Source organism: Corylus avellana, chromosome 1 (genome assembly GCF_965113065.1).
Source record: "Corylus avellana chromosome 1, dhCorAvel1.hap1.2, whole genome shotgun sequence".
NCBI lineage: Eukaryota > Viridiplantae > Streptophyta > Magnoliopsida > Fagales > Betulaceae > Corylus > Corylus avellana.
Genome location: NC_142490.1, coordinates 47,150,901 through 47,171,937, shown reverse-complemented (window position 1 = coordinate 47,171,937; position 21,037 = coordinate 47,150,901). Strand labels below are relative to the sequence as shown.

At 34.9% G+C, this 21,037-nt stretch overlaps 3 protein-coding genes and 1 pseudogene across 5 annotated transcripts; 2 read left to right on the top strand and 2 right to left on the bottom strand.

Moving 5' to 3' along the window:
• Positions 1–1,918: 1,918 nt before the first annotated feature.
• LOC132170171 (F-box protein At2g26160-like) lies at positions 1,919–3,184 on the bottom strand. Its single transcript, XM_059581064.2, has one exon. The coding sequence runs from the start codon at positions 3,182–3,184 to the stop codon at positions 1,919–1,921; it is 1,266 nt and encodes a 421-aa protein (XP_059437047.2).
• Positions 3,185–5,692: 2,508 nt separating this feature from the next.
• Positions 5,693–7,036, bottom strand: LOC132170168 (F-box protein SKIP23-like; annotated as a pseudogene).
• A 4,969-nt stretch (positions 7,037–12,005) lies between these two features.
• On the top strand, positions 12,006–13,831 carry LOC132172170 (Immunoglobulin E-set superfamily protein). 2 transcript variants are annotated; one of them, XM_059583619.2, is made up of 5 exons: positions 12,006–12,284; positions 12,411–12,477; positions 12,792–13,010; positions 13,104–13,228; positions 13,611–13,831. In XM_059583619.2, exons 1-5 carry the CDS (start codon positions 12,006–12,008, stop codon positions 13,686–13,688), a joined length of 768 nt encoding a protein of 255 aa, XP_059439602.2. In that variant the 3' UTR covers positions 13,689–13,831. The 2 variants fall into 2 exon arrangements, with proteins under 2 accessions (XP_059439602.2, XP_059439603.1); XM_059583620.2 differs by having other exon boundaries at positions 13,104–13,223; positions 13,611–13,693.
• Positions 13,832–16,093: 2,262 nt separating this feature from the next.
• Positions 16,094–20,787, top strand: LOC132172797 (uncharacterized). 2 transcript variants are annotated; one of them, XM_059584368.2, is made up of 10 exons: positions 16,094–16,218; positions 16,312–16,729; positions 17,015–17,259; positions 17,644–17,728; positions 17,835–18,020; positions 18,103–18,267; positions 18,365–18,583; positions 19,788–19,959; positions 20,073–20,244; positions 20,333–20,787. In XM_059584368.2, the coding sequence occupies exons 2-10, from the start codon at positions 16,376–16,378 to the stop codon at positions 20,424–20,426; spliced, it is 1,692 nt and encodes a 563-aa protein (XP_059440351.2). In that variant the 5' UTR covers positions 16,094–16,218; positions 16,312–16,375; the 3' UTR covers positions 20,427–20,787. The 2 variants fall into 2 exon arrangements, with proteins under 2 accessions (XP_059440351.2, XP_088367452.1); XM_088511326.1 differs by lacking the exon at positions 16,094–16,218 and having other exon boundaries at positions 16,428–16,729; positions 17,140–17,259.
• The last annotated feature ends 250 nt before the right edge of the window (positions 20,788–21,037 follow it).

The window sequence follows — 21,037 nt, the reverse complement described above, 5'->3', positions numbered from 1 at the left end:
CTCTCCAAAACAATTGATGGGAGCACTCAACTACCTCTAAAACAATTGACAAAGTAATTAATTAGCCACCTCGAAAACAACTTAAGGGTGTGGCCAATCTCCCCTATTGATTCCAATAGGCATGTCAACTACTTTAATCGGCTGCAGTAGGCATGAGGCACTCTCAAAATAATTAATGGGATATTCGATCACTCTCACAATAGTTAAGAAGGGTGGTTGGACCATCTCAAACGTATTTGAAGTGACCAACTACAACTACTCTCAAACAATTCATGAAGTGGCCAGCCGCTCAAAAGGGTTGATGAGGTGGCTTATCACTCCGTTTTTTTTTAAAAAAAAGTTTGAATGACATGGCATTATCCCAACCATTGATTTGGTTACAAATGAAGGGTTTAGAATGTAAGGTATTGCAGGGCCTTGGTCAATGTATAGGCATTCCCAATGAAGGCATAAGAAGGGGTCAAAGGGCATCTTTTAATCCACCCAATCCACAATCCTAGGCTAGGTTGTTTCATCTTATGTATATCTATGTAAGTTGAGCTTAACTAATTGAAAAGCTCTCCTCGAATCTTGGTCTTCGTGGAAGCTTGTGCAGGAGTGACCCTCACTGTCTCGCCACCTCTCTCTCTCTCATATTTTTTCACTGGAACGTTCAGAATTTCGGATCACCACATGACCATTTCCTTCTCTGTTTGAACTTTCCTAAACAATCCATCTTCTCTCCATTTCCCTTCCTTTTCTTGGCGTCTTTTCTTGCTATCCTTTGTGGGTTTTCTTGATTTTGTTAATTTGCTATCTACCTTTCTGGGATTCTCTGACCCAACCAACGACCCTTTCCGAGCTTTATTCTCATTGTTGTTATTATTCTTATTATTTTTATCCATTTTTCTATTCCGCTCCTCAATTTTTTGTTATTTTTGTTAAACTATGATTAAATGATTAAATTTACCTCTTTTTATTAGCTTAAACTTTTAAGACAAGTGGTGGTTTAACATGGTATTAGAGCCAAAAGTCTTATGATCGAACTTTGACTGCAATTCACCCCATTTAAAATGGAGTTTTAGCTCACACGTAAGAAGAAGTACACGTAAGAAGAAGTATTAAACTAATGATTAAATGATTAAATTTACCTATTAAACTTTTAGTACAAGTGAAGGTTTATCAGTTTTCGTCAGAGAGATTCTTCCTAGTGGGATTTTTGCTTCTCTTTGTGTTCCAATTCTTTACTTGTGAACAGCTTCTGCTCACCAAACATTATAACAAGGATTCGTTTGCACAAACGTACACACACACACACACACATATATATATATATATATATATATATATATATTGTTGATAACAATTGTACGCTATAAGGAAATAGCTATAGGAGCCCAGGAAAAATTGAAGAATTGGCATAGCTAATTATTATACTGTTTTTCTTTTAAATTAATTATAGTGATCACTTAAAAGCCCATTTCATATTTTTGAGTTCATCCTTAAAGATGAAAATAGAACCCTAAAGATAGCTAAAACACACTACAAAAAAAATAAACTCTTGGAATCATATTATGTTATGTACACTATAGTACTGGAAACACTAACACATCAAGAAACCCAAGTGCAAGGGGAAAATGAGATTCTGTGAGATCATTTCTGTATTTCATCCTTTTAATAATTTATTTTTTTCTATTATTTACTTGCTGTAAGTAGCACAGATTCTTGTATAATGGAATTTATAATCTGCGAAACATGAAATTGTCTTAATAACACTTAGCTTTATTCACGAATCATATATCTAAATTTAAATATAGTTCACTTTGCACCAACAGAACATACATAGAGAGGAAAAAGATGGCTTTTAAATCTTAGCGTTTTTAACAAGTACCCCCACCAACCAACGTATTTTCATTCCACAACCATCTCATCGATCTCACTATGCTGACTCTAGTTGAAACGTTGGCTGGATCCAACATGGTGGCGACCACCACGATACCGGATGAGGCATGAACTTTTTTATATTTTTTCTAGTAGACAGGAACTTTAATACACAATTTCGCTGAAAGCTTCCATCTCCCAAGTTAAAGATGCTCATGTCATAATTAGAAGCAAAACAAGTGTCATTTTGACGATCTGTGAAGTATATAGAATTCGGCTGGCATCCAGGGAAGTCAGAAGCCGACACATAGGTTGAAGTCTTTTCACCCAAGAACAAGGCTCCATCACCTAGACTCTTTGTTTCAACCCACTTCGGCTTCCCATCCAGAACAAATACCTCGAACCCTTCTGTCAACGTCGTACTTGTTGTTATTCGCTGCTTCCGCTTGTCATCATAATTATAAAAAAGACCAGTAACAACAAGCCTTAAAATTTGTAGTAGATCTCCACCCGGTGATTCCACAATATATTGATTCTTCAAAGTATAGGCATTATACAAGGTGTAGTTAGGTAAAACCGGGGTCAAGTTGGGACAAAGCAGGAGATCAGGTGAAAGCCTTGGTGCAACCTCGTTCAACTCGGGAGAATGTTCACTAATATGACAAATTTTGACTGAACCAAATTCATCAAGGGCATAAAACAGACCTGCTTTGGAATAAATAACATCAACAAAATCACAACTTTTCTCTATACATGTCCATCCTTTATCATCACCCGGCCTAATGAAAGCCAATTGACCATCGTTATAGATGACCATGACCGAATAATCATCAGGAGCCATTATTGGGTTAGCTGACAATATAACCTTGTTGTAAGTATAGCAATATTGTGAAAACGGTGAGAGCCGAATAATCCCATAATCATCGGCTCCTTTAACCTTGGAGCAAAATGGATTTGATAGGGAAATGACATACTCCTCATCCGCACTAATCATCCATCCATGATAAGAATCACCATAATGATATGTGCTCTGTGTATCACATGGTATGAATGTTTTTAACTTACATGCCTTGTTTTCGCTGACATTGTATATGCTAAATGTAGTTTCTCCTTCACTAGACGGTTGAGCACTGTGAGTTAAAAATAGCAGTGGAGGTTGATGCATGGAAAGTTTGAGTGGCCTCTCCCCTCGGTACTTGTCTAAGGCAACGGAGTGCCATGGCATGCAAACAGCAGTAAATCGAACATAGTCTGAAAGTGATACTAACTTGTCCAAAATCAAAATAAGAAGGTCTTCTGGAAGGCATGCCCAATCTGATTCCATTTCCAATATTGGACCTGTAGATATATACGAGATTGTAAAAAGAGAGATCAAATCTCGTGATCGAGCTTATGCACTGATGAACAAAATAATCTTACCAAACATATTATATGCACCGAAAGATTAAAAAAAAAATTGGAATTTTCAAGTAATATCTAAAATCCAGAATCGTGAGGCAGAAAAGAGAGACATGTTATGAAATTAAAAAGATTAAAACACAAAACGAAACAACCAAACAAAACTCTATTCTTCTCCCTCTTTCTGTCGGTCTAAACAAGAGAGAGAGAGAGAGAGAGAGAGAGAGAGAGAGAGAGAGAGACCTGGAATGGTTGAGTCCAGGACTGGTTTTTTCTTCGGCTTGCTCCGTCGTTTCCCAATCATTCTGTGTTGAGGGCTTTTCTGAGGGGAGGGTTTTGGGAGAAGTTTGATGGATTGGAGGCGCTATGTTCACCGTAAAGTAATATTTATTGATTTTTTTTTTTTTTTTTTAGGGTTTAGGGTTCATTTCATCTTGTTTCGTTACTTGGCTACATTTAAGCTCATAATTATCTAATCTTCTATTTCCTCTTTTTCAAGACTTTGTATCATTCTTAGCTTTTTTTTTTTGAAACTTTACTTACCACTCCCAAACTTTCAAGCTTTTTGCATACACCCTCCCATTGTTCAAAAACTTTCACTTTGATGTATCTAATTTCGATTTTGTTTCACTTTCCTCCTTTCATTAGGATTTTGCAGTTAAATCAAACAGTCAAATGAGTAAAAGACCTTTATACCCCTAAATTTTTTTAAAATTCCAAATTTACCCTTATTTATAAATAAAAAATTAGGGAAAACTTCACTTATCTCCTTGAACTTACGCGTATTTTGCAAACACTCCCTTAATCTTCAAAGTCTCTCACTTTTGTGTATCGAACTTTCGTTTCGTTCCAAATACCCCCTACCATTAGATATTGGAATTAAATCAAACGGTAGAATGAGTAAAAGACCTTTATACCCCTAACATTTTTAAAAAATTTTAAATTTACCCTTATTTATAAATAAAAAATTATTATTATAATTATTATATTAAAAAAAAAAAAAAAGGAGGTGACCCACACTTGTGACCCTCCGATGGGTCACTTGGTGACTCACGGCGGGTGACCCATCGAAGGGTCATAAGTTGTTCAAACTGTTAGAATACAGTGCTGCTCTAATTCGTGAAAGTGTAAGAAGTGGATAGAACACCGATGAACCCACGGGTCAAGAGTTTTTTTTAATAAAAATAAGGACATTTTAAGAATTTCACACCCCTTCGTTAAGATAGACTTTGAAAATTGAGGGGTATTTGCAAAATGTGCGTAAGTTCAGGAGGGGTAAGTGAAGTTTCTCCAAACATTATAATTATTATATTAAAAAATAAATAAGGGCAAGATTGGAATTTCACACCCCTCCGTTAGGATTTCACAGAAAATCCTAACGAAATGGGCAAAGTGGAAGGAAACGAAAGTTAGATACATCAAAGTGAGAGTTTTTGAACAATGAGGGGTGGTATGCAAAAAGTGCGAAAGTTTGTGGGAGTAAGTGAAGTTTCTCCTTCTTCTTTTTTTTGGTACTATAGGCACATTAATTCTCATACACGCAAGTGGTATTATATGACGGTGAAAATCTCTCGCATATTAGAGGAACACTTGTTTTTCATTTTTTAGAAGTGCTAATCCAAAGGTTGTTGTATATATGGCGGTTACAAGAGTATACTAAATAGCATTAATCAGATACCTACTATTATTAGTCCTTTTTAAGATGACTTTATAAAAAATGTTGAAAAAAAGAAAGAAAAAAAGATGACTTTATAATAGAGTTCAATAAAATAAAAAGAGGGTCGTCCCTAGAAAATTAAGGACCTTCAACGAAAAAGATTATTGACCTTATTCTTGTTCCTGGCCCTTCATTTAATTAAGCCTAGAATCCGAACTGCATGCATGATGATAAGATATTTCCCTCGGATTTGATTTGATTCAACCTCTTTACGACCAGCACAAGTGAAGAAGAGAAGATGTCCCATTTAATTTGGATAAATTAACTTCTTTTTTTTTTTTATGATTTCTAAAATATTGTTTAATTTTATATTACTAGAAATTATATATTATTATGACAAAATACTAATTTTTTAATACAACTAATAACATAAAAGTTAATATGAAATACTTTTTTTCTGAGCAAATTTGTTTCCACTGACTTGATGATTTGATCATGATCTTGTGTGCTTTTTTTTATTAGACATGACATGGCATCACCATTAATATAAACTTAATGCCGTAATGGAATAGAAACGTACGGATGAATTTATTCGATAAATGTGCGAACCTAAGATGACTTTTAAAATTTAAAAGAGAAAACGTTATCAAGAATAGATTAACATGCAGGATAACAGTAACAAGCTAGTATATAAATATCATAATAATTTACATGTAGCCGCTCCTGAAAATAAAAAATAAAAGAAATTGCCTGCATGTTCACAAATAAAGTTAGCTTTTAAAGCTTAGGGTTTTTAACAAACCCACCTATTTTTTTCCCTTGAAAAGTTGGCTCGATCCAAATTGGTGGCAACATCGATACCGGAGAAGACAAGAACTTTGATACACAATCTCGCTGAAGAAAGCTTCCATCTCCCAAGTTAAAGATTCCCATGTCATAACTATGAGCAAAATAAGGATGAGGTGGACAGTATTCCGTGAAGTATATAGAATTCGGATGGCATCCGAGGCAATCAGAAGCCGACATATAGGTTGAATTATTTTCACCCAAGAACAAGGATCCATCACCCAAGTTCTTTGTTTCAACCCACTTTGACTCCCCATTCAAAAATAATAGCTTGAAAGCCTTGAACCCTTTTGTCTCCACATGCATTATTCGCCTCTTATTATCACCATGAACAACAGTAGTCCAGTCCATAAACCTTAGAAGCTGTAGTAGATCGCCACCAGCCGATTCCACTATATAATTCTTAATCTCTTGTACTTCTTCATCAGGTGAAAGGTTAGGTGAAAGCCTAGGTGAAACCTTGTTCAACATGGGATTATGTTCACTAATATCACAAGTGATTACTGAACAAGTACCATCAAGGGCATAAAATAGGCCTTTGGAATAAATAACATCGTCAACATTATGGCATTTTTTTATGCAAGTCCATTCTTTATCACCTGCCCTAATGAAAGCCAATTTACCATACATGTTAAAGATGATCATGACCGTGTAATCATCGGGAGTCATTGTAGGGTTAGCTGACAATATAACCTTTTCAATACAATAGCAATTTCTATATGGAACCGGTGGGAGGCGAATAATTCCAACATCACCTCCTTTGAGTTTGGAGCAAAATGGATTTGATAGGGTAATGGCAAAATTCTCATCCACGCTAATCAACCATCCATGTGAAGAACCACTCCATCTCTGGCTACAAATGGGTGTGAATGATTCTAACTCATATGTCTTGCTGAAATTATGTATACTAATTATAAATGTAGTTTCTTCTTCTTTAGACCCGCGAGTGTGAGGTAAAAATAGTAGTGGAGGTTGATGGGTTGAAAGTTTGAGATGCCTTTCCCCATCGTACTTTTCTAGGGCAAAGGTGTGCCATGGCTTGCAAACAGTGCTAAATCGAACATAGTCTGAAAGTGTTACCAACCTGCTCAAAATCAAATCAAGAAGGTCTTCTGGTAGACATGCCCAATCTGATTGATCCATTGAAATTGTAGCTAGTGTTTCTTCTCTTGTTTGTGTTGACCAATAAGAGATTATGCCCTAAATACGAGATGGTGAAAGGAGAGATCAAATCTCATGCACATGCAATGAGAACAAAGTAATCTTACCAAACATATGCACCGAAAGATCAAAAGAAAATGGATTTTTCAAGAAACACCCACAAACCCAAATCGTGAGGCAGAAAAGAGAGACATGTTATGAAATTAAAAAGGATTAAAACACAAAAAGAAACAACTCACTCTGAAACAAGTCATGTGCTTTTTGAAGAGAAAAAGACGAGAGACAGAGAGAGAGAAACCTGGAGTGGTTGAGCCGATTGAGGACTGGTTTAATTTAATTTGGATGGATAAATCAAGGTCAGTTGAGATAGATAAATGGGTTATCTTTTCCTATTTGGCATGCTCCTTCAGTTTTTTGTATTGGAAAGAAGATCAAGATAAACTACAAGTCGTGTATAGTAGTTGCTTGAATATATAGTACCTCTAGTTATTAGAAGTTGTCTAGTGTTTTATGTGAACTTGACTCTTGTAGCAGTTAACGTGGGACTTCTTGTAATTTATTTATTTAATTCAAATTGGGAAGATGGTTACATTGGATCAAAACACTGAAAAAGTGGGAGGCTTTTCAACCAAAATAAAAATAATAGTATAGAACTACAAAACAATTAGGAGAACCGGGACGATCCTATCTGAAGGGTTGCATAAATAAAACAGTTATTGAAGCAAAGAAGGCATGAAACTCGAGAGTTAGCTGCGGACTTAATATAAGGATTTTTTACTTTCTTTAAGATCTATGAATCATTAATCATTTCTAAAATAATCTTTAATTTCTCAACAAAAAAAAAAAAAAAAAAAAAAAAAATCTTTAATTTTATATGTAATAAATTCTAAATTAAAATGATAAATTATTCATTATCATTTTTTTTAAAAAAAAAAATGATTAAATGTATTTTAATATTTAAAGACTCTAAAAAGGAAAAAAAACGTTAGGAAAAACTTCACTTAACCCTCCTAAATTTTCATTGATTTTCCAATAATTAATCTCCTAAACTTTAAAAACTTTCAATTTAATATATCCAATTTTAAAAATTTTGTAATGTTACTCAAATTATTAAAGTTTGGGATTAAATCAAATGGAGTATAGGTGAAATGTCCCTTATATCTCTGTATTTGTAAATAATTAAAAATTCTAACAAAAAAACATGAAACCCACGACTTGGATGTCACATGCATATGAATACACTAAATTAAGATTTTTTTTTTTTCTTCTTATTTTTCTTTGTAATGTCTGTGCTGGAATTGTTAAGCTTTTAGAGAATATAAAGCCTTTAAATTCGATAAAGGAAATCAAAATTAAATTTTGCTTACTTTTTATTAATCAATCACACTTATAAATAAGATAATTACAAAGACATGAGATGAATTCTTAGGTCTACTCGAAGATAAAGTACTCTTTTAATATAAATAAACTACTCGAAGATAACTCATACTAAAATAAAGATACCCTTTTCCCCCTCTCTCTCGCTTTGATTAAACTAAATAAATAAAGATAACTAAAGAAACACCAACTCTGCGACTTGAAGATAAAAACAAAAATAACTAGAATAGTGATCGGATGACAATCGAAGAACAAGGCTTTATCACTTGACAATGAAAGCCAATTCACCAGGAAAGTTATAGATAATCATGACAGTGTAATCATTAGACAAAATAACCTTAATTAACAATACAACATGAGAGAATACGTGAAATCGGTGGGAGGCAAATAATTCCATGATTATATATAATTAATCTGGTCCTTTAAGGTTAGAGAAAGATGAATATGGATTTGTTAGGGAAATGGCGAGATTCTTATCCACTCTAATAAATCATCCATTTGAATAACCAAGCAGGTTCTTTTTTTTTATTATTATTAGTACGTAGCAATAGTCCAATTCCAACGTCTCTTACTCCGTAATTTGCTTTTGGCTTAGTAGACCTCCATATAACTTAAACACTAGATTTTTTGACTCTAGTTTCAAAAAAAAAAAAAAAAATCAACTATGTTTCTAACCATTTCAAAAAGTCTTTTCTTTTATTTTATTTTTTTTATTAAAAAAAAAAAACACTTTTCTTAAAATATTTAACAAACAAAATTCAATTTCAAAGCTCAAAATACTTTTAAAAAACAACATAAAATATTTTCCACTTGAAAAATAGGAGTGATTCGGGCTCTATGGACTGAGGCCCAATGGTTTTGGCCACCCCACCATTTTGCACCATGATCCAGCTCTTCGAGGTTTAAATTGGCAATGGTAATGACTTCACATGCCAATGGTTTTTTTTTTTTTTTTTTTTTTTGAGGTGTGGTTTTGAAAAATAGAAACAAATTCGGCTTTGTAAACCAACTGGTCATTTACTCTTTTAAGCCAACAAGTCTGAAAAATCAAACTCTTCTGGACTTTCTTTGTAATGTATGTTCTGGTCTTGCCTTGTACATTAACTGGTTAGGAATTTGATCGAGGTTCCCTTATACATTAATAACTGCTTTATTCCTCTCTGTAATATGATTTGAATTCTTTGTTGAAATCTTGATGTAATCAAACTTACTCTTTTTAAGACCACGGAAGGCGCCTCCATCGAATCATTTCATATCTTTTAGAAAGCACATTGAACTTAGTTTTCTTTCAACTCAGTCTATTAAATTAATATATGTCGTTAGATCTTAATCCTTATCCATAAGATTATGCTCTTAATTGCTATCATGGCTTGATCCCCTCATCATTGGGAAGGAAGAAAAAAAGGCACTAGAACATGATATCCTGAACTAGCTACCAGCTGTAATCATGGAGCACCATTGAAGCTGTGTATTAGTTTATGGGAAAAATTACAGTTTACCCCCCCCCCCCCCAAAAAAAATCGACAGTGTTTTTCAATTCGAACACCAAAGTTTTAATTTTTGCAATCCACCCTCCACAAAGTTCTAATTTTTTCAATTCGACCATTATTATCCCAAAATTTTCATATTGCCCCTAATTTTTATTTTTTTAAAAAAAAAAATTGGGGTACAAAAATGGCCAGATGGCCAAACCGAATTTTTTTAAAAAATTTTTTATATAAAAAAATAAAAAATTAGAGGCAATATGGGAAGTTTTGGATACAATTAGTCAAATTGTAAAAATTTGAAACTTTGAGGGGAGGATTGCAAAAATTGAAACTTTGGTATTCGAATTGAAAAACGCTGTCAACTTTGCAGGGGTAAACTGTAATTTTTCCTAGTTTATATCTGTCATTTTCATGCATGAATTGGGATGTTAAAAGGTGCGGTTTTTTTATGAGATTTATCTCCTTTTGTGTTTTTTATATTCACGACTTTGCTATTTAGATATAAATTATAATGATTGATTGATGTAACAATTATTAGATCTATTAATTTTAATTTTAATTATGAAATTACTCATCTCCATTTCACTTGAAATTGAAATGATATTTTTCGTCTAACCTATGCTTGTAATCATACTTTTTTATTATATAAATTGTGTTCCATATATTGTCAAGTATACTCGCAAGGTTGCAATTGACAATAAAATTAAATTTCAACCTAATAAATTACCTATTGTTCAAAGACCAAATACCCTTAAATGATTTTTTTTTTTTTTTTTAAGAAAAAAAAACTCGAAAAACTCTGAAATTTGATATATATATATATATATATATATATATATATATAGTCTTCATAATTATTTTGTATTATGTTTAAACTCATTAGAAGATTTCAAACTTAAAATAATTTTTTTTTTAATCATTTATTACTCTCCAAAAAAGTTGATGGGGGTACTCAACTACCTCTAAAACAATTGATAGAATAGTTGGCCACCTCGAAAACAACTTATGGGTGTGTGGCCGATCTCCCCTATTGGTTGCAATAGGCATGTCAACTACTTTAATCGGCTGCAATAGGCATAAGACACTCTCCAAATAGTTAATGGGATATTCGATCACTCTCACCATAGTTAAGAAGGGTGGCTGGAGCATCTCAAACGTATTTGGAGTGGCCAACTACCACTACCCTCAAACAATTCACAAAAGGGTTGATGAGGTGCAAGGGTTATCACTCTTTTTTTTAAAAAAAAAAAAAAAAAAAAAAGTTTGAATGACATGGCATTAGCCTAACCATTGATTTGGTTACAAATGAAGGGTTTAGAATGTAAGGTATTGCAGGGCCTTGGTCAATGTCTAGGCAGTCCCAATGAAGGCATAAGAAGGGGTCAAAGGGCATCTTTTAATCCACCCAATCCACAATCCTAGCTAGGCTAGGTTGTCTCATCTTATGTATGTCTATGTAAGTTGAGCTTAACTAATTGAAAAGCTCTCCTCGAATCTTGGTCTTCGTGGAAGCTTGTGCAGGAGTGACCCTCACTGTCTCGCCACCTCTCTCATATTTTTTCACTGGAACGTTCAGAATTTCGGATCACCACATGACCATTTCCTTCTCTGTTTGAACTTTCCTAAACAATCCATCTTCTCTCCCTTTCCCTTCTTTTTCTTGGCGTCTTTTCTTGCTATCCTTTGTGGGTTTTCTTGATTTTGTTAATTTGCCATCTACCTTTCTGGGATTCTTTGACCCAACCAACCCTTTCCGAGCTTTATTCTCATTGTTGTTATTATTCTTATTATTTTTATCCATTTTTCTATTCGACTCTTCACTTTTTTGTTATTTTTGTTAAACTAATGATTAAATTTACCTCTTTTCATTAGCTTAAATTTTTAGGACAAGTGGTAGTTTAACATGGTATTAGAGCCAAAAGTCTTATGATCGAACTTTGACTCTAATTCACCCCATTTAAAATAGAGTTTTACTGTTTTAGCCCACATACGGAGGATTGTTAAACTAATGATTAAATGATTAAATTTAACAATTAAACTTTTAGTAAAAGTGAAGGTTCATCAGTTTTGTTGAGAGATTCTTCCTAGTGGGATTTTTGCTTCACTTTGTGTTCTATAGCTTTGTAAGCATTTTTGTTTTGTTTTCTTACGTTTCTTTTTATATTTGGTAGTCTGTTCTCTGTACCATTTGGTTCATTTCGTCTCTGTTCGGGTTGTTGATGTCTTTGGCCGTTGGAGTGGTTTCAAGTTCCAAAAGCATGGGTTACGATGAAAAAACCAATGAGGGCGAGGAACACAGTGAAGCTTCTAAAACACAGACAACAGCAAAAACAGCTACAGGTGAAGAAAATGCAGCCGCAGGTGCCCCAGGAGGGCTGGTACGGCGAATGAGTGAGAGTTCTATCTATGCAACTGATCAGGAGGAAGAAGATGACGAAGGAAGGAAGATAGAGTTGGGTCCCCAGTACACGCTGAAGGAACAATTCGAGAAGGATAAGGTTTGCTTCTGCATGCGTTTGTTTTTATCATTAATTAAATAATCAAATACTCTGTTTTTGGGCCTTTCGATTATGACAATTGTTTCTGTAATCTTTCCTGTTTCATGATTATATTTGAGGATGTAGGATGATGAGAGCTTGAGGAGATGGAAGGAACAGCTTCTTGGGAGTGTAGACTTCAATTCTGTTGTAGGTAACCATTTTATTTTTTTCCTTATTGTTTATCTTTAAACTTTGTTTGATTGCTGAGAAAATGGGGGGGCGGGGTGGGGATTCAAATTTGGAATCTTTCATTTTGGAAGGTTCTATTTTTCCAATACTAATTGGATGCCTATAGAATTAACAAAAGGTACTGACTTTTAAAGAGATTTCGCTTCCAAATTTTGCTAACCTTCTGCTTTAATTGCATCCTCTCTTCTTCAATATCCAATACTTAGATTAGAACTGAGGGATCCATCATCTAGTCCAAGTTTTTTTTCTTTTGTTCATTTTCTCTGTCTAATGTAGAAACTCTAGAGCCAGAAGTTAAGATCCTGAGCCTCGCAATCAAGTCCCCTGGAAGAGCTGATATCTTTCTTCCCATTCCCGAGAATGGAAACCCCAAGGGCTTGTGGTTTACTCTGAAAGAAGGAAGCCGTTACAACCTGGACTTCACTTTTCAGGTCAGCAACAACATTGTTTCAGGTCTCAAGTACACTAACACTGTGTGGAAAACTAACATCAAGGGTAAGCTCTCTCTCTCTCTCTCTATCTTTCTCTCATGCACACAAACACATGGACTTTATGCTAAAGAATCTGTCTTGTGAATCCTTGCACCAGTGGACAGCTCAAAAGAGATGCTTGGAACCTTCAGTCCCCAGGCAGAGCCTTACACACATGAGATGCCTGAAGAGACTACACCGTCTGGCATATTTGCCAGAGGATCGTACTCAGCTAGAAGTAAGGTTGGTTCAGCCAATGTTCTATGTTGCCTTAGCCCTTGGTTTACCTTAATTAATCAAAATAATTTGAGAGAATTTCTGTATCATTATACAAAGGACATAAAACTTTAGGACCATGTTTGTTTGTTTGTTTTATGTTCTCAAGACCAATAAATTATCAAACAACTCAAAACACAAAATACTCCTCAAAACATAAAAACTGTTTTTGCATTTATGTCACGTAAGCACACTAGTTCAAACCCAAATATATATATTAAGAAAAAAACACCCTCCAAAACACTTTAACAGCTATTACTATGCATTTGTTTACATTGTTCACATCAGTTTGGATTTGTTTCATTGATCTCCTTCACATTCTTTTCCTTTTCTTTTTCTGTGTTTTCAGTTTGTTGATGACGACAACAAGTGCTACTTGGAGATCAATTACACATTTGATATCCGTAAGGATTGGCAGTTGGTTTAGACTGGGAAGTCTCCTTTCAGTGTTTCTGTTTTCACTACCTGTTAATTGGTTTTCTAAGCATTAATCTACTTCAGTGTTGACATGTCTCATTTCCAGTATCGTATCTATTTTCAATCCTGTCCTAGATTAGCACCTAAACAATGAAGAGGGAATTTTTGTGGGAAAAAAAAATGAAAAAGAAAATTATATTCATTCAGTAGGTTCTTGTTAATAAAGTTGAGCTTTTAATGGCATTATCACCTCTCTCTCTCTCTAATTGTTGTGAATGTCAGCATATCCATGTAACAGGGGACTCGTTAATTTCTGTTATGTTTAAGCTTTATTTCTGTACTTTGGGCTTGTTACCATTCCTGTAGTAAAGGGCATGTTTCATAGTTGTCTTTTGTCCTTTATTCTCTATGAATTCCAACTGCTAAAGCTCGCCAAAGCATGTTCCTTTTACTTTCTTCTGTATTATGTTCTGTTCTTTTCATTTTGAGTGAGCCCCCCCTGTTCTGTTCTGTGCATGTTTCTTTCTCTCTATCTTTTTCTTCCTTTCTTCCTTCTTCATCTTACATTCAACTTAATCGTTTTTTAAGACTTGTGTGGATCTGAGGTGTTAAACTGGCCAAACTTTTAGCTCGAAGAAGACAATAACAAAGGACAAAACCGGCACTAATGTAATGGAAAAAAAGAGTGTTTTATGATACAAAAGAGCACTAATGTAATGGACTTACTTTTTGAGTGCAAAAGTACTTGTTAATGAGCATAATAGAGGGCACAAACAATTGATAATTATATATAACGGAAAGAGAGCATTGCGAGAGGTACTACAATTTTTATCACAAGTCTCTTGCAAAATAACTTGACTGTCTACATAGCATTACAAACTGATGTAACAGTTCAAGTTGCGTTTATTACGTCAACCACTAAAATGTAAACTATCAGGTAACATTCGTTTTCATAAAATGTAAATTGTTGAAAGAATTTGTAAAGAGATTATAATAAAGGTTATACTATCCCAATTGTTTACTATGCTTCAAAATCTAGAGTTTGAGCTTCTACGATAAAGAATTCGTGACTATCGTAAATGTTCCTCAATGGCCTTTCCTATTCAAAATGTTCCTCCCCACCATCCTTTCTACACCATTGCTGGTGACTCTGGCAGCTTATCATGTTCTTCTGCAAGGAAGCAAATTATGCTTCCAAAAGCTACATGGATCTAACCCAATTGGTGTTACCTAGTTGGTGCCTAAATGTAATGTCATGACTTCTTTTTTTTTTTGTTAATAATACCATGAACACCATTAGTCACTCTATGATTTGACATTAAATTTGCAGCGAAAAATAGTGGACTATAAACTGTATTGATGATACCAAAGCTCTAATTGAAATCATAACTACATTTATTCATATACTTCCCACAACTCTGTTCCATATGTACAATCTACTATTACATTTTAATTGTTTCACCCTTCTATACAATCAAAAGATGCTATCGCTAACTAAACTCAAACTTGATTAGTCCTTAATTAAAGCTTTGTTTGGGTCATCAAAATACAAGTCTGCCTCAAACTTATGGATAAAAGTCCAAGTAGTTTCCAAGCACCACAGAGTCCCTCTCATATATAGCCGTAAAATTTAACAATTTTTTAAGTGAAAATGAAATTGTAAGTTCACTATTCAGTAAGTAAATACAAGTGCTTAAAGTCCTCTTTAAAAATTCACTCTTTTGTTAATGTAAAAATTATTTTTCCTGGAAATTAGAAAATGTGTACTTACCTTTGGAAACTTACAATAAAAACATATATACTTTTATTGAAAACTGTCTTTAACACGCACATAAATAGTTAGTAGATCTTTGGATTGTGGATGTGAACGTTATCTTGGCTTTTGGGTCGAGGAGGAAGAGTTTCGGTTGGGAGTTTGTCTATCCTCAGTTTTGATAAATAAGTACTACCTATACATTAGTTTGAATCTGTTTAACACATATATGTTTTTTAATATGTAGATTAGTCATGGGTTAGTAGATTGGTTTTGGGTCTAGAATGTAATACGTCATCTGTGACGCTTGTAATCTCGTAACTTTGGCTATAGTTGCTTGTAAGAGCTTTATGCTCATGATTTCTATGAATGAGACTGATATAGATTCCGTTTAAAAAAAAAAGCTAGTAGTTTAGAATTATAAAAAAAAAAAAACGGCCCATCTTACTTGTTGCAGGTTTGGGGTGACGTGTTACTATGGAGACGGACAAGTGGACAACCACCAAACCCCCTCTGCAAACTAACGGGCCATGCTCGTCTTTCTCTCCAAGCCCATGAAAATAACCGCCCGAGTGCAGGCCCAGATCCAAACTTTACCGGGTGTGGATCTCTTTTCGAGCTGGCCATTTCTCATTGGGTAACTCAGCGCTGTCTATAGGCTTCGTCTCACACAGTTGAGAAGAGCATTCTCGAGCTCCCCTCGAATATATCCGATACGCGACTCGCCACTTCTTCCGAGTTACCGGTGACCGAAACTTCACATTCAGCTTCTCAGTATCACTCTCAGGTTCGTCAATAAATTATCGTCAATTTCTCCGAATATATTTTTTATTTGGTTGCTCCCTTTGCTCTGTTAAGCGCAAAACCCTGGAGATTTTAGGGAGAGAGATATAGGCAGATTGGTGAAATTTTGTTTGTATAAGCAAAGTGAAAATGTAACAGAAATGAAATCCAAGAGAGAGAATGATGACTTGGTGGAGGAGGAAGGGTTTGCTTCGGAATCGAAGAGGCGGAAAGTGGTGGAGGAGGAGTCATCTCCCTCGCCGCCTCCTCTTCCCATAGCGAATCCTCTTGCCGGACTAGCGAATTATGATGACGATGAGGAGGAGGAAGAAGATGAGAGGCATAGGCGTGCTGAGCAAAATAGCGATAGAAAGGAAGGTGGTCAACAAGATGATGATGACAATGACGACAACGACGATGACGATCAACATGAGCAAGCATACAGTCAAGGAAAGCGAAGCCGTGAGGTGGAGCGCCGGAGGGACTGTCCTTATCTTGATACCGTTAATCGACAGGTATAAAACTCGTCTTTGGATACTAAAGATAATTTAACAACATTATTGGTGTATATCTATGTGTAAGTTCTGCATATGCGTCAGTGTAATTGCTTTACTCGATGCATAGAAGTGTCTTATTTTGACTTACGTGTTTATGCTTTAGAGGTTTTAAGTTTTGAATTTGAGCAGTTTCTTTTTCTTTCTCTATCAAAGTTGTACGTATCTCCATATTAACTAGGGCATATATATCTGTATAAATGCATTTTCATTGTGTGTGTTCCATTGCTCTTCTATGTTTTGCAGGTTTTGGATTTTGATTTTGAGAAGTTCTGCTCTGTGTCTCTCTCGAATTTGAATGTGTATGCCTGTTTGGTCTGTGGGAAGTACTACCAAGGAAGAGGGAAAAAGTCTCATGCATATACTCACAGCCTCGAAGCAGGGCATCATGTTTACATCAATCTTCGGACTGAACAGGTTTATTGCCTTCCCGATGGTTATGAAATTGACGACCCTTCATTAGATGACATTCGGCATGTTCTGAATCAAAGGTGTGCTTATGTTTTGGTTTAAGTGCTTTTATTTTATTTCATCTCTATTCCATGTTGTCCCCGATCTTTCTCTGTGCGTCTGTGCTCATGCTGTGACTCCCACTGGATATGTGTGCTTTGATACATATGTGTTAGCATGTGGTCATGCTGATGTTCTGACTCTCATTGGATGTGTGCTTTGATCCATGTGGATAACAATTTCTTTTGGAAAACAAAAATTACATTGGTCAGCTTCATTTTCTCAGTGATATTTGTGATAGTGATATGCTATGTTTTGACTCACATGCTATTGTCCATGTTTTATTTAAGATTTGAGTTTATAGAATTAGGTAATCATAAGCTCTTAATTTTTATTTTGTTTTTGTCCGGCTAACCTATTTGCAGGTTTACTAAAGAACAAGTTGAACAACTTGACAAGAACAAGCAATGGTCTAGGGCACTTGATGGTTCTGATTACCTCCCAGGAATGGTACCTATCTTTGGCCTTTCTTGTACAAAATTGCATTTCTGTTTTATTGTTAGAGATGTTATTTGGACCATTTTGAAGTGTTAATCATGATTTTGGCAAATTTCAGGTGGGCCTTAACAACATCAAGGAGACAGATTTTGTGAATGTCACAATACAATCTTTAATGAGAGTTACTCCTTTAAGAAATTTTTTTCTTATCCGTGAAAATTATAAACACAGCAAATCTTCACTTGTTCATCGATTTGGAGAACTCACACGGAAGATTTGGCATGCACGGAACTTTAAAGGACAGGTTTAATCCCAGTGAGTGTCACATTGAATTAATAGTTCTTGAACATGAAAGTCATATTTATCAATTTTTTCTTTCTTTACAGGTGAGCCCGCATGAGTTTCTGCAGGCAGTTATGAAAGCCAGTAAAAAACGGTTTCGGATAGGCATGCAGTCTGACCCAGTTGAATTCATGTCATGGCTTCTTAACACACTGCATGCTGATCTTAAAGCAAAGAAAAATAAAAGCATTATCTATGATTGCTTTCAGGTGTATATATCATCCTTCTTCTTTGCTGTCCACTCTGTTGTTAGTAGTTGGATATTATTCACTTGTGCTTATATAGAATCTACTACACGCTTGATAGGGCGAATTGGAGGTTGTGAAAGAGATCCATAACAAAGCTTTTACTGAGAAGAAAGAAAGCAGTGATGACCAGATTGCTGTTTCAAAACTCACAGATGGTGGAATTAAACATGATGCGGATGTGGCAGAAACTTCCAGAATGCCGTTCCTAATGCTTGGACTGGATTTGCCCCCACCTCCTCTTTTCAAAGACGTGATGGAGAAAAATATAATACCCCAGGTATACTTTGACTTCTTTGTTAGTTTGGTTGCAATGTAAATGGGATATGTATTTTCTGTTGTCTTTAGTAGATTTTGTTTAAAGGGTTCTAATCAACTAAGGCTTTATTTTATTTTTTATTATTGATAGATATGACAGAGAGTATTTTAAAATAAGACGGAATTGGCTAATTGATATGAGAGAGTGAGAGAGAGAGAATTTTAAAATAAGTTGGAATTAGCAAATAGAGAGAGAGAGAGAGAGTATTTTAAAATAAGTTGGAATTGGCAAATTCTTTCAATGCCCTCTTTGCTTCTCAAAAAGTAAGATGACAGGGGAAGGAGGGAGAGATAAGGGTATCTTAAAATAAGTTGGAATTGGCAAATTCTTTCAATGCACTCTTTACTTCTCAAAAAAGTAAGATGACAGGGGAAGGAGGGAGAGATAAGGGTTAAATATAGTTGTTCTATCTCTTGAATTACATAGGCAGCAGTCGGAGCCACTTTATTAGAGTGTAAAAGTTAGAGAGAGCCAATGGTTGGAGAGTTCTTTTAAGACCTGGTTTGGTTCTCAGAAAGTAACATGAGAAGGAAAGCTCAGTTAGAGAAAGGTGCAGCATTCTACACCACTTTGGTTCCATACAAGAGCTGCTTGAAATTGGCCAGTTCTTTTATGGCCCTTTAATTTTCAAGAGTGATCACAAAAATTTGAAGAATTTTCCATTTTCATGTCTTTAATTCTGAGAATTGGAGGTTCTTTTTTTTTAAAAAAAAAAAAAAAAAAAAAAAAGGACCTTTGGGCTTTGGGTGATATATTGGAAGTGGCCTCTTGTTCTAGAATTTGGGCTGCTATCGATTCTACATCTATATTTTATTTGCATAATACCAGTATTAATTGCAATGAGCTCTGGCACAAATGGCACTTCCTCCCCTTCTAAGAATAGGGTGGATGGTCAAATCATTGGCTCAAGACCAACTAGGTGCGTGTGTGTAACTTACCGCGCCAACAAAAAAAAAAAAGTATTAACTGCAACAGCAATCATCTCATCATTAGTTTAAAGAATACAATTATCTGAACCAAAGTGGCCTTTTTTCAGTTTATTTTTGGAAAAATGCACTACTGGAAGTCATCGATAGATATTTGTTCTAGAGAAAATGTGGGTTTATATGCATTTTTTTGATAGTGTTTCTCATGGACCAAAATCATGCCTATGATTTTGTTATAGGTTCCACTCTTCAACATCCTGAAGAAGTTTGATGGTGAAACTGTCACTGAAGTTGTCCGTCCTCGTATAGCAAGGATGAGATATCGCGTTACCAGATTGCCACAGTATCTTATTCTTCACATGCGTCGATTTACAAAGAACAACTTTTTTGTGGAGAAGAACCCTACATTAGGTAAGATTTCATTACCATATCTGTAAGTTGTATAATGAATCTATTTCTATCATATAATGTGGAACTTGGCCAGTTCATGTGCCTTGTTCTAACTGATGTTGTCTTTGTCTCAGTCAACTTTCCTGTGAAGAACCTGGAGTTGAAGGATTACATACCCTTGCCGACGGCCAAGGAGAATGAGAAATTGCGGTCAAAGTATGATTTGATTGCTAATATTGTTCATGATGGTAAACCTAACGAAGGGTTCTACCGGGTATTTGTACAACGGAAGTCAGAAGAATTATGGTAACTCCATATTTCATCGATTTGCATAACCTTGAATGAAAATGTAAGAAGTATTGCAACCGACGCTTATGACATTCAATATTTTTAGGTATGAGATGCAGGATCTGCATGTTTCAGAAACACTTCCTCAAATGGTTGCACTCTCTGAGGCCTACATGCAGATTTATGAGCAGCAGCAGTAATATTGGACTTCAAGCCCCATTGTTGAATGTGTAACGGCTGTGTTTCGAGTTGAGATAACCGTAATTTATTTTTCAACACACAGGTGGTGAAACATGATAAGAGTGAGGGTTGAAATTATTGATCTTTTGAAGTGGTTGATTTGTCAATATGGAGGAAGCTGCCTGACTGAAGGAAAAGTAAGGGCTATCATCTTTTGGTCTCCCAAAGTTTTGACTGTAAAACCACCCATACATTGTTTTAGAAGAATTCTAATAGGCTAAATATTGTAGTGTTAGAATTGTTGACACTTCTGTGTTAGTGTTTACTATTTGTTTGCAATGACTATACTCTTGATTAATCTGAGAAAAGAATTTGAAAATATGTTACGATCCTAAGACTATATACTCTTAATTAATCAGAATCCAACCGTCTTAAGACTTTTTGATTAATGATTAGGCCCTTAAGAGCATTAACAATATATCCTTTAAAATCTTCTTCAAATTTTGAAGAATAACCTCACTTTTTTCTATTTTGAAAAACCACTTTTCTAAAACATACACCTCATTCTTTATTTTGTAGAACGACAATATTTTTCTATTCTTTATCTATTTTGGAGAATGGGTTCTGCATA